The sequence below is a fragment of the Carlito syrichta genome, unplaced genomic scaffold (assembly GCF_000164805.1).
Source record: "Carlito syrichta isolate Samal-C Ts95f unplaced genomic scaffold, Tarsius_syrichta-2.0.1 Scaffold309473, whole genome shotgun sequence".
NCBI classification, from domain to species: Eukaryota; Metazoa; Chordata; class Mammalia; order Primates; family Tarsiidae; genus Carlito; species Carlito syrichta.
The window spans coordinates 334,207-350,966 of NW_007253569.1; the positions used below are offsets into that span (position 1 = coordinate 334,207).

At 41.9% G+C, this 16,760-nt stretch overlaps 2 protein-coding genes and 1 long non-coding RNA gene across 3 annotated transcripts in view; 2 read left to right on the top strand and 1 right to left on the bottom strand.

The window, feature by feature from the left end:
* Positions 1-11,061, top strand: part of ATR (ATR serine/threonine kinase) — a 134,853-nt gene extending 123,792 nt beyond the window's left edge. Inside the window, exons 43-47 of the mRNA XM_008067301.2 lie at positions 1,611-1,767; positions 2,183-2,336; positions 4,382-4,533; positions 9,365-9,470; positions 10,692-11,061. Coding sequence (XP_008065492.1) covers positions 1,611-1,767; positions 2,183-2,336; positions 4,382-4,533; positions 9,365-9,470; positions 10,692-10,865 — 743 coding nt within the window. The 3' untranslated portion in view covers positions 10,866-11,061. The remainder of the gene's footprint in view (positions 1-1,610; positions 1,768-2,182; positions 2,337-4,381; positions 4,534-9,364; positions 9,471-10,691) is intronic.
* Positions 11,062-11,119: 58 nt separating this feature from the next.
* Positions 11,120-11,694, bottom strand: LOC110596480. The gene is made up of 2 exons (XR_002482491.1): positions 11,405-11,694; positions 11,120-11,274 (listed from the first exon to the last, which is right to left on the bottom strand). It is a non-coding gene; the product is annotated as an uncharacterized LOC110596480 (long non-coding RNA).
* Positions 11,695-13,480: 1,786 nt separating this feature from the next.
* XRN1 (5'-3' exoribonuclease 1) overlaps positions 13,481-16,760 on the top strand; it is a 143,322-nt gene continuing 140,042 nt past the window's right edge. Inside the window, exon 1 of the mRNA XM_008067302.1 lies at positions 13,481-13,674. Coding sequence (XP_008065493.1) covers positions 13,600-13,674 — 75 coding nt within the window. The 5' untranslated portion in view covers positions 13,481-13,599. The remainder of the gene's footprint in view (positions 13,675-16,760) is intronic.

Below are 16,760 nucleotides of genomic sequence, written 5' to 3' on the forward strand. Positions count from 1 at the left end.
CTCACCTCAGCCTCCCAAAGGCACGGGATTACAGGCTGAGCCACCAAGCCCGGCTACTACATCTTTTTTTTTTTGAGTTGGAGTCTCACTCTGTCGCCCAGACTAGAGTGGAGTGGCTGCTCCCGGCCACCGCAGCCTCGACCTGCTGGGCTCCGGCGATCCTTCCCTCTCAGCCTTCCGAGTAGCTGGAATTACAGGCGCGTGCTCCCACACCCGGCTAATTTTTTATTCATTGTAGAGATGAGGTCTCACCAAGTTGCCCGGGCGAGTCTCGAACCTGCGGGCTAAGGCAATCCATTCACCTCAGCCTCCCAAGGCGTGGGATTACAGGCTGAGCCACCGAGCCCAGCTATTACATCTTGATTAACTTAAATATCACTGTAATTTTAGTGAGGACTGTAGCATCTTCACAAGTCCAGGGGCACATTCACATTGGATTTATTCTGCATCTTATATTCTGGAAGTATTTTATTTTATAACATTGGCTTTACTTGACATTAATTTTTATCATTAAGAAGCTTCACTGGCCAAGCTTGGTGGCTCAGCCTGTAATCTCAGCACTTTGGGAGACCGAGGTGAGTGTATTGCCTGAGCCTGCAGGTTCGAGACCCGCCTGGGCAACTTGGCGAGACCTCATCTCTACAATAAATCAAAAATTAGCTGGGCAAGGTAGCGCACGCCTATAGTTCCAGCTCCTTGGAAGGCTGAGGCGGAAGGATCGCTGTAGCCCAGCAGGTCGAGGCTGCAGTGGCCAGGAGCGGACACTGCACTCCAGTCTAGGTGACAGAGTGAGACTCCAGCTCAAAAAAAAAAAGAGGCTTCACTTTGGATAAGTACAGTGGTCTCTTGGTATATAGGGAATTGGCTCCAGAACACCCTTGTATACCAAAATCCACATATATTCAAGTCCCATAGACAGCCTTGCAGAACCTGTGTGTATGAGAAGTCTGCCCTCATATACATGGATTTCGCATCCCATAGTTTCTATCTGCATTTTGTTGAAAAAAATTGATATGTAAATTGACCCCACAGTTGAAACTTGTGTTGTTCAAGGGTCAGCTGTACTAAGGGGTGATAATGTGTTTTATTACTTTATTATACTATCAGATAGTAAGTTTATACTTAATTGAAAATTTTCCATTTATTCTTGTTTTGGGGTTTTTTGTTTGTTTGACTTGTTTTCATTTTTGTTTTGAGTTGAGTCTCATTCTGTCACCCAGGCTGGAGGGCAGTTGCAACGCTCCTGGCCACCGCAGTCTCAACCTGCTGGGCTCAGATGAGCCTTCCGCCTCAGTACAAGTAGCTGGAACTACAGGGACGTGCCACCATGCCTGGCTCATTTCATTGTTTTATTTATTTATTTATTTATTGTAGAGATGAGGTCTCACCAAGTTGCCCAGGCCAGTCACAAACCGGTGGATTCAGGCAATCCTCTCACCTCAGCCTCCCAAAGTGCTAGAATTATAGGCGCGAGCCACCACAACAGCTATTTTTGTTTTTGAATAACAATTTGAGTGAAAGTAGACATTTCCTGTCCTGTTTTAGCAAAAAATGTTTACCCTTTTTCTCATTTTGCTTATGTGATTGATGGAAATCACTCTGCCTTGCAGGAGTGTATATGACAGGAAAGGAACTTCGCCAGTGTATGCTACCAAAGGCAGCAGCTTTGTCTGAAAAACTCAAAGTATTCCGAGAATTTCTCCTGCCCAGACATCCTCCTGTTTTTCATGAGTGGTTTCTGAGAACATTCCCAGATCCTACTTCATGGTAAGTTACCAATAATACATTGTTATGGTTGAAAGTTTATTTTATTTATTTATTTATTTTTGAGTTGGAGTCTCACTCTGTCGCCCAGACTGGAGTGCAGTGGCCGCTCCCGGCCACCGCAGTCTTGACCTGCTGGGCTCTGGCGATTCTTCCGCCTCAGCCTTCCAAGTAGCTGGAACTACAGGTGTGCGCTACCATGCCCAGCTGATTTTTGATTTATTGTAGAGATGAGGTCTTGCCAAGTTACCCAGACGGGTCTCGAACCCACGGGCTCAGGCAATCCACTCACCTCAGCCTCCCAAGGCATGGGATTACAGGCTGAGCCACCGAGCCCGGCTGAACGTTTATTTTTAATATTTTAGATTTATGTTGCCTCACATGGCATAAGGATATTTGATAGGCATTGTTCTTTTAGGTACAGTAGCAGATCAGCATACTGTCGTTCCACTGCAGTAATGTCAATGGTTGGTTATATACTGGGGCTTGGAGACCGTCATGGTGAGAACATTCTCTTTGATTCTTTGACTGGTGAATGTGTACATGTGGATTTCAACTGTCTTTTCAATAAGGTATGTGATGACTTACTCTGGTTAATGGTATTGTTAAGGTCACACACTCCCAGCGGGGCCTCTAGAATGTTAGGTCAGCGGGGCCTCTAGAATGTTAGGTCAGGCCTGCTGGGGGTGGGGTGTCTGGTATGTGACCCGATGCCACGTGAAAGATGCAAAGAACTGCACAGAAGTTAGATTAGAAAATATAGTTTATTTAGAAAGTAAATTAGAGAGGTGATTCACCTTCCCCAAGGTAGGGGAGAGAGCCAAAGTTTAGGAAAACATGACCTGGCCATAGCTCAAAGGATACGTGTCCACACCATAGCTTAGCAAAGCAATGGCAAAAATGGCTGCTCATGGTTGAGCTCTTTTAACCTTTTCCCTTGAATGGGGGAAGATCATTAAGGGGATTGGGTGTTGATCTGCTCCATGTCATTATGAATGGGCAGGTAAGCACAGGTACTGACTTTAGGTGATGGACAAAAGGCAGGTGGGTGGGTTAGTCATATGAGTCTTAGATCTTGAGGTCTCCAGATATTAGCATTTCATGACCTCAGGTGGTGGGCTAGATGGGAGGAGACAAGGGGAGGGGAGTTTTCCTGCTAGAGACCTATCAGACATTTGCAATCCACAAACTTCTTTACCAAAAGGTGGTCTATTATCATTTCTATGGCTCTGTCCTGTCTTGCATCTGATGGAGATTTGCTGAGGGAGTGGGGCAGGCTGCTGCTTGGCCTGCAGTAGAATGTCTGAATGCTTCCTAAAACTTGCCTATTGGAAATTTATCTATGTCTAGCCTGTGATAGATTCAAAGCATGTCGGGGTAAAGTCTAAGCAAAAATGGTTATGCTGAGGCAAAAAGACTAACCCTAACTAAGTTCATGCTAGGTTTCTATAGGTATCTCCTTTCAGGTATGTTTTCTCCCAGTTTCCTTTCCTCAACAGCTGTTCTTCCTAGACATACCTGTTGGGAGCAGTTATACTTACACTTGAGAGTTTATTGACTAGTTTTCTTCAGTAGATCACACAGTAAAGCAACTCAGGAGTGAGCGAACTTAGAAGAGTGATATAGTAAAGTTAGCACCGAACATGAAGTCCAAAAACATAGGTTCAGGTTCAATTCAATTAGTTATTAGGCAGATCAATTCATTACGGAGACTTGTAGGTGAATCAGAGTAGTTTAATATGATGGTTTCCAAATCTGGTAGCATATCAGAATTATCCTAAAGTTAAAAATCATGCGAGAGAGGAATCTAGGGTAACTGGAGGGACGAAAGATCCCTGAAAAAGGCAGGTTACAGGGTGGCAGAAAAGGAACTGGACTTCATTATATGACATGCTTCATTTCCTTTCTGAGGGATGTGAGCATCTGACACCTGGCTGTTTTTCCTTTCCTCCTGTTTTAAAGTGCAAGTCTTTTTTTTTTTTTGAGTTGGAATCTCACCCTCTTGCCCAGACTGGAGTGCAGTGGCATGTTCCCAGCCACAGCAGCCTCGACCTGCTGGGCTCCGGCGATCCTTCTGCCTCAGCCTTTCAAGTAGCCGGAACTACAGGCGCATGCTACCACGCCCGGCTAATTTTTTGATTTATTGTAGAGATGAGGTCTTGCTAAGTTGCCCAGGTGGGTCTCGAACCTGCGGGCTCTGGCAATCCACTCACCTCAGCCTCTCAAAGCGTGGGATTACAGGCTGAGCCACCAAGCCCGGCAAGTGCAAGTCTTAAAAGTAGATAAATATGAAAATATTTGTATTTTACTTTATTCAAGGAAGACAATATGAGACTAAATATTGAATGCATAAAATTTCTCTGTAATACTATTTACTGTATACTAAATTCAGTGAAAAGTAAGTCTATCCATCTCCCAGGTCTTATTCAAGATCAAGTTATAGTTTCAGTTTCCCAAGTCATGTGGCTTTTTTATAATACAAGCCTCTAATGTGTAGAAAAATAAATATTTTGTGGTTATTTTTGCTCTCTGGTAGTAGTTAACACATGAAGTTCTTTCAGTAAAGATTTTTAAATTCTAGTATTGTTACTTTGTAATAAAATGCATTGCTTTTAAGGGAGAAACCTTTGAAGTTCCAGAAATTGTACCATTTCGCCTGACTCATAATATGGTTAATGGAATGGGTCCTATGGGAACAGAGGGTCTTTTTCGAAGAGCATGTGAAGTTACACTGAGGCTCATGCGAGATCAAAGAGAGCCTTTAATGAGGTAATCATCTACACTTTGTAAATAACTTAACAGTAACCCCCAGTAACCTTGAATGTAATTATTGGTCCCTAAGTATGTTTTTTTTTTTAAATATAGAAACCACTTTACATGGCTGAAGTACTTTTTTTAAATAATAACTTTATGATAATATAATTCATATTCCATAAATTCACCCCTTTAAAAGTATACACTTCAGTAGTGTTTAGTATATTCACAGGATTGTGCAACCATTACCACTGTCTAATTTCAAAACATTTTCATCAACCCAAAAAGAAATCCCATAGGTATTAGCAGTCACTCCTGACCTCTTCTTCTTCTGTGACCCCTGGCCATCCCTTGCAACTACTCTACTTTCTCTCTATGGATTTACCTCTTCTGGGCATTTCACATAAATGGAATCACATACGTGGCCTTTTGTGTCTATATTCTTTCACTTAGCATAATCTTTTCAAGGTTTGTCATGAGTCAGTACTTCACTATTTTTTATTGTCAAGTAATATTCTATTGTGTGAATATACCATATTTTGTTCATCTGTTTATCAGTTAATGGACATTTGGATGATTTCCACCTTTTGCCAGTTGTGAATAGTGTGGCTGTGAACACTGTGCACAAGTTTTATGTGGATATGTGTTTTTGGATCTCTTGGATATACCCAGGAGTGGAATTGATGGGTCATATGTTAACTGTAATCTTAACATTTTGAGCAATTCTCAAATTATTTTCCAAAGTAGTTATAACACTTCATAACCCCACTAGTAATGTTTGTAGGTTCCAGTTTCTCAACATTCTTTCTAGCACTTGTTATTGTCTGTCTTTTAAAGTTTACTCACCTTAGTGAGTGTGAAGTGGTATCTCATTGCGGTTTTCATTTGTACTTTCTTTTTTTCTTTTTTTTTTTTTGAGTTGGAGTCTCACTCTGTCGCCCAGACTGGAGTGCAGTGGCCGCTCCCGGGTCTGTAACCCGTGGGCTCAGGCAATCCACTCACCTCAGCCTCCCAAAGCCGCGGGATTACAGGCTGAGCCACCGAGCCCGGCTCATTTGTACTTTCTTAAAGACCAGTGATGTTGAGCATCTTTTAATGTGCTTATTGGCCATTTGTACATCATCTTTGAACAAATGTCTTTTGAAATTCTTTGCCCATTTTTTAATTGGGCTGTTTGTCTTATTTATTCTTGAGTAGTAAGAGTTCTTTACACATTCTAGATACAAGACCATTTATAAAATATATGATTTGCAGATATTTTATTTTATCTGTGGGGTATCTTTTCTTAGGTGATGGCCTTTTAAGCATAAAAGTTTTTTTTAAAATTTTGATGAAATCTAACTTAATCTGTTTTTGTCTTATGGTTATTTTGGTGCTTTTGTTGTCATATCTAAGAAATTATTGCTTAATCAAAAGTCATGAAGATTTACAAGTATGTTTCCTTCTAAGTATTTTATAATTTTAGTTCCTCTATTTAGATCTTTGATCTGTTTACAGTTATTTTGTGTATGCGTTATGAGATAGGAGCCTATATTCATCCTTACTTGTGTATATCCATTTCTCCTGGCAACCTTTTTTGAAAAGAATATTTCTCGCCATTTAATTATCTTGGCATTCAATTGATTTTTCAGCAACACTAGTCTGTAGATCTATATGTCTAACCTTATGGGTCTTGATTGTTGGAAGTTCGCAGTAAATTTTGAAATCAGAGAGTGTGAGTGCTCCAACCTTTTTTTTTTTTCCAAGATCATTTGACTTTGTGGGGCTAAAGTGAGAGGATTGCCTGAACACATGAGTTCGAGACCAGCCTGGACAACATGGGTGAGACGTCGTCTCTACAATAAATAAAAAAATTAGCTGGGTGTGGTAGTGCATGCCTGTAGTTCTGGCTACTTGGAAGGCTGAGGCAGAAGGATCGCCTGAGCCCAGCAGGTAGATGCTGGGGTGGCCATGAGTGTGCCACTGTAGTCCAGCCTGGGCAACAGAATGAGACTCCCACTCAAAAAAAAAAAAATCATGTGGCTATTATGAGCCCCTTACGTTGCCAAATGAAATTTAATTTGTATTTTGATAGAAATGACATTGAATATGTAAATCAATTTGGGGAGTATTGCTATCATTGTTTTTTTGAGTCGGAGTCTCATTCTGTCACCCAGACTGGAGTGCAGTGACACACTCATGGCCACCACAGCCTTGACATGCTGTGCTCAGGCAATCCTTCTGCTTCAGCCTTTCAAGTAGCTGGAACTACAGGCATGCACCACCACGCCCAGTTAATTTTTTGATTTATTATAGAGACGAGGTCTTACCATGTTGCCCAGACTGGTCTCCAACCCATGGACTCAGTCAATCCTCTTGCCTCCACCTCTCAAAGTGCTGGGATTACAGGTGTGAGCCACTGCACCTGACAGCTATCTTAACAGTATTAAATCTTTTGATCCATGAACATGAGTGTTTTTCCATTTATGTATTTAATTTCTTTCAACAATATTTTGTAGCTTTTATTTTTATTTTATTTAGAGACAAGGTCTTGAACTGTCACCCAGGTTGGGAATGCAGTGGCAAGATCACAGCTCACCTCACCTGACCATTTTGTAATTTTTAGTGTGGAACTCTTGTATTTGACTTTAAAGAATTGTGTTCATGGGCCGAGTGCAGTGGCTCACACCTGTAATCCCAGCATTTTGGTAGACTGAGGGAGGATTACTTGAGCCCAGGAGTTCAAGATCAGCCTGGACAACATAGCAAGACCTCATCTCTAAAAGAAATTTAAAAATTAGCCAGGTGTGGTGGCATGCATCTGTAGTCCCAGCTACTTGGGAGGCTGAGGCAGAAAGAGGCCAAGTCTACAGTGAGCCATAATCATGCTACTGAACTTCTGTCTGGGCAACAGAGTGAGATGCCAACTCAAAAAAATATAATAATTAATAAAAGAAGTAAAAATTGTATTTTGAAGTATTTTATTCCTTTTGATTCTATTCTATATGGAGTTTCTCTTAATTTTATTTGTGGATTGCTAGTGTATAGATATATACTATGTATCTCTATATGTCAGTGATATTTATATATTGCTCTTGAATCTTGCAACCTGCTAAACTCGTTCATTAATTCTAATAGTTATTTTTGTGGCTACCTTAAAAGATTTCTATCAGACATTATGGTAGATTACACTGATTAGCTGGACATAAACAAAGGCAAATTCTCTGAAAAGTATATCATCTTGTGAAACACAAGGGGCCCCTGTGTCAGTCTGTGGAAGTCAGGAAATAATTTCTGGAGGAAGCAGCAGAAACCTTAAAGATAAATAAAATCGGCCATGCAGGGGTAAGTTATAAAAATATCAAGGCAAGTAAAGGCATAGCCTGCCTGAGAAATGCAGACCCGTGAGAGTATATATTTCAAGGAGGTGGTGCTAAGAGATGATGCTGGACAGGTGAGCAGGGCCTAAATTAGGAAAGACGCACATGAGGCCTTTTTTTTACATTTAAACTTTGCCCTGAGAACTAGAAATCACCAGAGGGTTGTTTTTTTGTTTTGTTTTTGTTTTTACTTGGAGTCTCACTGTGTCATCCAGGCTGGAGTGCAGTAGCACGCTTATGGCCACTGCAGCTTCAGCCTGCTGGGCTCAGGTGATCCTTCTACCTTAGCCTTCCAAGTAGCTATAGCGATGAGGTGTCATCAAGTTGCCCAGGCTGGTCTCAAACCCTTGGACTCAGGGAATCCTCTCACCTCCGCCTCCCAAAGTGCCAGGATTACAGGCATGAGTCACCACGCCCAGTTCATCAGAGGGCTTTAAGAAGGAAAAAAAAATTTTTTTGAGGTGGAGTCTCACTCTGTTGCCCAGGCTGGAGTGCAGTGGCACACTCATGGACACCCCAGCGTCGACCTGCTGGGCTCCAGCAATCCTGCCTTAGCCTTCCAAGTAGCTGGAACTAAGGCGATGCTACCACACCCAGCTAATTTTTCATTTATTGTAGAGATGAGGTCTCATCAAGTTGCCCAGGCTGGTCTTGAACCTATGGGCTCAGGCATTTCACTCGCCTTGGCCTCCCAAAGTGCTGGGATTACAGGCTTAGCCACCACACACAGGCAAAAAAGAAATTTTTAAGAAGAAGAAAAAAAGAAATGAGGTAATCTGACTTGTACTGTAGAAAAATTAGGGTTCTGGTTTGGACTAACAGCCAGAAAACTAGTTAAAGGACTATTACCGGTGACCCAGGAAAAGATGATGGCATCTGGATATTGTAGTGGCAGTAAAACTGGAGCAAGTAGAGAGATTCTAAAGAGATGGAGGAAGAGGAGGCAAGAATGATTCTAGATCACATGGATGAATAATGTTCTTTATTGATTTGGGGGAATACAGGAGAAATTGCTAGGAAAAGGTAATGAGTTTTATTTTGGAGATACTGAGTTTGAGGTGCATGCAAGATATCCAAGTGGGTATTTTCCTTAGGTAGTTGGATTTTATGTTTAAAGCACAGAAAGGTCTGGGCTAGATCTATGTGGTAGCTATAGGTATACATGGTTGGGGATGAAATTCATTCAATAAATATTTGTTTACCATTTCACAGTATGCATTTAGAGATGGCACACAGAACTCATCTTATTCTCTTCTCTGAAACACCCCTGACTTCTCTATCTTGCTTTTACCCTCCCTGCTTTTCGCTTACCCTCCCCTCACACCGAAACAATACTTTTACATATCTTACTGAAAAGGTGTAATGTATATTGTAAGAACAATACCATTAGCTTCTTATCCTTAACTTATTCTTAAGTGTTGATGTTAGCAAGGCTTATTTTAGCCAAGATAACATTATACTATTACCATTACTTGTTTCAATTTTAGTGTTTTAAAGACTTTTCTACATGACCCTCTTGTGGAATGGAGTAAACCTGTGAAAGGTCATGGCAAAGCATCACTGAATGAAACTGGGGAAGTCGTCAATGAAAAGGTTAGTAGAAGGTGTAACTTGACATAAGCTGTAGTTCTCATCTAAGCTAATGAGCTTGTTATGTAGCTATAGTTTTCATCTCTACAAATGAGAACTGACTTGAAATACTCGTATTGTCAGTGCCTCTGAAATCTAATTCTCTAGTGTGACAATGCCGTGTTTTTTATCGTCATTATTAATGCTGACATTATTAGCATTTGTATGATAAAACAGAGTTCAAGGCATATTTGTTAAACTATAGACAGTTCACATTATGAGATACAGTGAGAAAAAATTGAGCATGAATTGCCTGAATTTATAGGCAGCAGGGCTGAACTTTAATATCATGATACTGGTGTGCCACAATCCATCCTGACAATGCAGCAATTCACTTTTCACTAAAATAAGCTGAAACCTCAAAGTTTACAGATATTTTAATAAGTTAGAATAGATTGAGGATTATTTTTCTAATAACATTATTCTTACTTTTGCCTTTTTTTTTTTAAGTCGGGGACTCACCCTGTCATCCAGGCTGGAATGCAGTGGCACGCTCATGGCTACCGCAGCCTCCTCCCGCTGGGCTCAGGCTATCCTTCCACCTCAGCTTTCCAAGGAGCTGGAACTACAGGCATCCACCACCAGGCATGCCCGGCTAATTAATTTTTTACTTTTTTATTTTATTTTATTTTATTTTAGAGTTTGAGTTTCACTCTGTCCCCGAGGCTGGAGTACCGCAGGCTGAACCTGCTGGGCTCAGGCGATCCTTCTGTCTCAGCCTTCCAAGTAGCTAGAACTACGGGCACATGACACCACGCCCGGCTAATTACTTTTGCATTCTTAAGAAAGCATATTAGAATGCTTTCAAGTAGCTCATTTAGAACTCCCATGTAACTAACATAATGTACCTATTAGGTGGTAGAGCATTGTCTGTTACAATATTTATTCAAATGTTAAAGTTCTAAACAGTTTCAAAGCAAAGTTTTTAAATTACTGTTTTTCTAGAATTGTAATGCAGAAAGAATTCTTTGGTATTTCTTGTAGTCTAGAAACATGTCCAACCAGTTGATGTTGAATCAACATTGCAAATCTCAAAATCAGTATCTCAAGTTATTGTACTTGTTTCATTTTTTCTCTTTTTGTGTATTTACTCTTACAAAAGGGGCATTGATTAGTAAAATGGTATTAATATTTAGTAAATATCAAAACATCTAGAAAGGTTGGTCTTCTTTTTCTTCTTGTTAGGCCAAGACCCATGTTCTTGACATCGAACAGCGACTACAAGGTGTAATCAAGACCCGAAATAGAGTGACTGGGCTGCCATTATCTATTGAAGGACACGTGCATTACCTTATACAAGAAGCTACTGATGAAAACTTACTATGCCAAATGTATCTTGGTTGGACCCCATATATGTGAAGTGAAATTATTTCAAAGAATATGTTAATAATCTAAAATTAATGCCTTTGATATTAATCTGTGGTTGTATCTATTCAGTTTTAAAGTACAACATAAGTTTCTTTATATTATCAGAGCAGTTGGTATTCTCTTCAACTGTTAACTATATTTAAGATAATATATGTTCAGTTATTTAGAAATAAACTGCTTTTTAATACATACTGTATAACTGGAAAATGTGTTCTGTGTATTTCCAAGAAACAAGACAGCGTAACTACTTTTTCAACTTTTATTGATTTCCTTTCAAATGTACTAGGTATTGTAAGGATTCATTTGAACAACAAAATTATATCAAATAAATACCGTGGGCAAGGCACTATGCTAGTCTTGTGCACATTGCTACCTCTTCTGCCCTTCAGGAACTGACAGTCTAGTAAGAGAGAGATATAAACATAATCATTCAGTTCACTTAATAAAACTCTCTTTTTTGGTATGTTTGGCAGTGTGATAAGGAAAAAAACAAGCCCAGAAACATGAATATGAAATTGAAATCGACATACTGTAAATTGTATGATGCCGCCATACTGCAGGTTACCAGAATGCAGAATCCAGTGGTCACCGAAGACAGCAAAAGTACTTATAATTCCTCGATTATTCAGTTTGTTTGAATGAGGTCTCACCTTATCGCCCAAGCTGGGATGCAGTGTCAAGATTGAGGCTCACCACAGCCTTGATGTCTTGGATTCAGGCAATCCTTCTGCTTCAGTTTTCTGAGTAGTTAGGAATACAGGCGGGTACCACCATGCCCAGCTGTTCTTGTTTTTTTTTGGGGGGGGGGGGAAGCAATCATTCCTGTCTTGGTGAGAGAAGAGAGAAAGAAGAAACCACATAGGCATACAGATTAGGGCGGGTCCCCAGTAGAAACTTCTGCTGCAAGTCCCAGGGACCAGAGAACATGTATTCCCAGGTTCCTGTACTGTCCCTTTCACAGGCTTCTGATTGGTGCATTTTTCAAGCCTGCCCTGCCAACCAATCAACACGCTTTCAAGGCTATATAAGCCCACTTTCAGGTCCCCTCTTGCTGCTGAGAGCTTGCCTGCCTTCTAAGTTCCTCCTTGTGCCCTCTCCGGGTGTCCACACTCCTTATTCTAGGTGTGAGACAAGAACCAAGAACTCGCTGCTCTAGAGGAGCTGGACCCGCCCAGCCGAGAGAGCTTCAATACTTCTTGGCAGCTCGCTTGCTGTCTGCCAAACCAATGGAGTTGTAACATGGGCGGGGGGTGGGGTGGGGTGTAGGGGGCAGGTAGGAAGTGGCAGGGTGTTCAGCTCACTGGTCCAAGCATCTGACAGAGCAGTAAACACTTTCAGGGGGCTCGGCTTGCCAACCCAACCCGTGGAACCCACAGAGCTGTAACACTCCTTGGGGCTCTGCGGCTGTTGGCATCCCTGAGTTCTTGGGTACTACTGTTCCCCTCCGGACACCGCTGTGTCCTTGGCCACCACGTGTATCTCAGGCTGGCAGTGCAGCTCCGAAACTGCAACTTGAGAACCCTGATCCCACCAAACTAGAAAAAGTTGTCTCATTGGCTTCCCAAATGCTGGGATTACAGGTGTGATCTGACTCCATGAGATTTTAAAATCTAAAAATGTTTAAATGCGTTTACGTTGTTTTTTTGTTTTTTTTTTTTCTGTAGGTTTCGTGCAGAGGATTTGAATTAAATGAAAACATTTACAAAGTAATAAAGTTACATTCAAACACATGGACAACTCTTAAATGTAAGACAAAGATAATTTCACTCAAATCCACTTGACAGAACTCTGCTCTTTTGCAGGGCTTAAAGTGTGGTGGGGAAACACATGCTAAGCCAAGAGGCATCAAGGTGAAAATTAAACACGATTTCCTATTGAAGACCTAATGTTAACAGTTATGGGAAGAAGGTTGTTAGGAAATTGTTTTCAGGAAACATTTTGGAAAAGAACATTTTTAAAAGAAACTTGGCCGGGCACGGTGGTTCGCGCCTGTAATCCCAGCACTTTGGGAGGCGGCGGCGGGAGGATTGCCTGAGCCCAGGAGTTCAAGACCATCCTGAGCAACACAGCAAGATCTCGTCTCTCCAAAAAAAAAAAAAAAAAATTCCCCAGTCGTGGTGGCGTACACCTGTGATCCCAGCTATCTGAAAGGCTGAGGTGCAAGGATCGCCTGAGCCCAAGAAATCATGAGACTGCGGTAAGCCTAACCCTGGGCCACAGGGTGAGACCCTGACTCCAAAAAGAAAAAAAAAAGAGCCAAAAACTTTGTTTAAATTCCTCAGAGAAAGTATTTCCCCCCGCAAAGCAAACCAAACTAAGCCAAGCAAATCACCAGACCTTTCCAAAGCCAGAACAACGATCAATGGTCCATAACCTTGCAACAGTCTCGCGTGGGTTTCACACGGCCTCCAAATCCGCCCGGAAAGCACAGCTCCCTCGCCCTACAGTGGCAGAAACGCTGCTCGGCACTCACGCCAACCTCCGGCTTCCCATAACCCCCCGCGAGCACCGCTGGGCCGGGCGGCGGCGGCGGCGGAGGAGGCGGGAGTAAGTCCCACCCCCGGAGGCCGCGGGTGCTGCCGCTCTAGGCCCGGCGGCCGCTCTCTATGGTCGGCCGGGCGGTGTGTTGTCATCCGCGGAGCGACGGCCGGAGGCGGCGGCGTAGGCCCCGGCGGGGCGTTTGGTTTCGCTTTGGCCCGGACTGAGATTAGTGCTGACGGTCGCAATGGGAGTCCCCAAGTTTTACCGATGGATCTCGGAGCGGTATCCCTGCCTCAGCGAAGTGGTGAAAGAGCATCAGGTGGGTGAGCGAGGGGCGGCGGCCGAGAACCCGGGGCGCGCGGCCCTCTCTTCGCCCCGGGACCCGGGCGTCCCAGCCTCCTCTTCCTGCTTGTCGTCTGACGGCTGGGCGGCCCGGGGAGGGGGACAGGAGGCTGGGGGGCGCCCGGCTGTTGTAAATGAGGGCACGGACGTGGGCTGCGTTTCTGCGAACAGAGCCGCCGAGTTCCCGGCGGGTGACAGCTCGCCTGCCCCGGGCAGGGCCTTCCGCGACGCCGACACTCTGTCCGCTCTCCGGGAGTTCTTCCCTTTCCTCCCCGGGAGCTGCAAGTTGCCTTTTCCGTAGAGAAGCTTGCGAGGCTGGAGCGGCTGTCCTCGTAGGTCCCCCTCCCACCCAGTGCAACAGAGCCACGTACAAACAATGACACCAGCCTCCGCACTGGGATCACCTGGCTGACTTTCCCCGTCCGGGGCGGCACCTCCCCCCCCCGCCGCAACACCTCGACTTTGGGACGAGCTGATGGTCCCTCTTGATGCCGCCTTTTTTTTTTTTGGCTCTCATTTTCTGTTATCTCAAAGACAGCACCTATCCCCTATTGTCAAAACAAACAAAAAACATTTGGGCCGGCGGGGGTGGGATGGGGAGCGTTATTTGGAGGCTTCGCTGCGTGTGTGTGTGTGTGTGTGTATGTATGTAAGAGAGGGAAGGAGAGAAAAAGGGAGGGAGGGAGGGATATTGATAGAACATTGATACTACTAATTATATTTGGTGTATGATGACCGAGAGAGGGAGAGATTGATAGAGCACTGATACTACTAATAATACTTGATATTTGATGACCTCGGGGCAACAGATACGTGTAGATTTCCAAAAAATGTACTTTATATATTGGAACTGTGAGAGGAGAAGAGAAAAGCAGTTGTCTGTTAGATAAAGTAGACTCCGGGTGATACTTGGTGTTTGTCACATTTAATGAATTTGATTGCTCTCTTGTCTATTTTATGTTTCGCAAAAAAGAATCACTGTTGAAATACGTATAGCTGATTGTGTATGGTTGTGGTAGTGGTAGCATGGTATTAATAGTGGGGGGAAATATTCCGGTAAATACCATCCTATTATCTATTCAATTGTGGTTTAATGTTTTTAAAGCATGAAGGTGAACTTCTGAAAAGGATTTTTTTGTTGCCGCATTCCAGTCAAGACTGGCTAGAAGAGAAAAAGCTTACAAAAAATTCCAGGGCGCTAGTTTATCTTTAATTTATTTGAAACATAGGTTGAGTTAAATTGAAGGAAGCATTTTTTTTTTTTTCCACAGAGGAGGGTTAAAAAGGAAACCAATACATTGCAGAAGTGGAGACAACTAACTTTGGCCTTTCTTAGATCCTTCAGTCAACAAATATTTGAGTATTTGCCATGCATTAGTCACTTTATCTGTAAAGCACAAAATAATGTGATTGTTATTCAGAATGACTTGATAATATGCTCAGTAATGCTTATATTCTCTGTCTTTGGCATAGAATTTCACTTGGTGAAAATATATTGGATTCCCTCTGTTCTGAGAAATTTTGTTACTGGAAACAAAAATAATCTCTTTAAGGCAATTTTATGACATGGCATTAGGTTAAGTTTTGTGAAAGCTTAGCTGCAGATAGAAGCTGGGAGTAGAATTATTTTAAAACTCCACCATAAATAAACTTGAAAAGTTAATTTACCAAAGTGATGTCTTTTGAATATGTTAGATTAAAGAGAGACAAAGGGCTACCAGCTTTTCTCTGAAGCAGAACCTAAAAATGGCAATGTCTAAGTAAGTCACAGTAGCTCAAAAGCTAGTCCTAGGAGGTGAGGGACTGAGAGAAGAAATGGGTTTCAGGAAGACAGTAGTGGTGGTGGTGACAGCAGCATAGTTTTTCATTCTTTTTGAATACTCACATAAAAACAGAAAGAGAAACCAGATCTCAGAATTTAAAATCAACAAAGCAATTACGACAAATCACATGACATGGTAGCCGCATGAGCCTCAGAACATAACTAAGTGAGACAAAATGCCAATAGCCTCTAGACCTAATCAGTGTTGGCATCTGTCAGAGAGGAGGAAGGAAGCACTGGGGCAACATTTGATGGACCCGAGAATAGGAGAATTCCAGAATGGCCAACGGGTGTTCACTAAAAGACTATGCTGGCCAAGTAGATGGCTGTAGCTGAAAGTGGGGGGCATTCTCTCCAGGAGTAGTCTACCTCCTATAAATTCCCAAACCTGACTTCCCAAGGTACCAATCTAGGGCAAAGCTCACCTTAACGAGAAACTGCTGGGAGTGGAATAAAATGTTATCATGAAAGTGACAATAGAGACAAGAAAAGAGAAGGAGCTAGTCCAGATAAACATGAGACTCACAGAGTCAAGGAATCTTAGAAAACTAACTGCCAAGCAAGTCACCATATTTTTAACTATTCAAAAGCAGTTGAAGAGGGAGCTCTGTGAAGTTAAAGCTTTCCTGAACCCTTAACCATTCTAAAAGTTCAAGAAAATTAGATTCACATAAAAATATGCAGAAAATACAGAAAAGTATTGAGATTAAATTGCATACTAAATTATTGTAGGGGAGAAGGGAAGAAAATAATATTCCTACAGACAATAAAAACTTGCAAGCAAAATAGACCAAAACTATGAGTATTTCAGAATAAGCCAAAGGCATCAATAAAATGATATGACATGAAAAGACAACTTATCTCAATTATGGAAACTCAAGAATAAGACCTAGAGAAAATTTCACATAAATTAAGAACAAGTCATTTTAGATATGAAACAAGGTAAGAGCAAATTATACCATTAGAGGAAGAAAATAAGAGGTGGAAAGAAGAGGAAGTGTTAAAAAAAAAAAGAAAAAAAGATAAGAAGGATTCAAGAGAAGGTAACAAATAAGAAAGATAGGCAAAGAAGACAATAGGGGTTCCTGAAAAAGAAAAAAGAAAGCAGCAAGATTATAATTAAATAAAAATGTTATTTTGTAAAAAATTAACCCTGAATTGTACTCCACATATTAAAAAAAAATTGAAATGGCAAATTAAAAGATATATCATTTTTCTGACAATAAGATGATCAATACCAA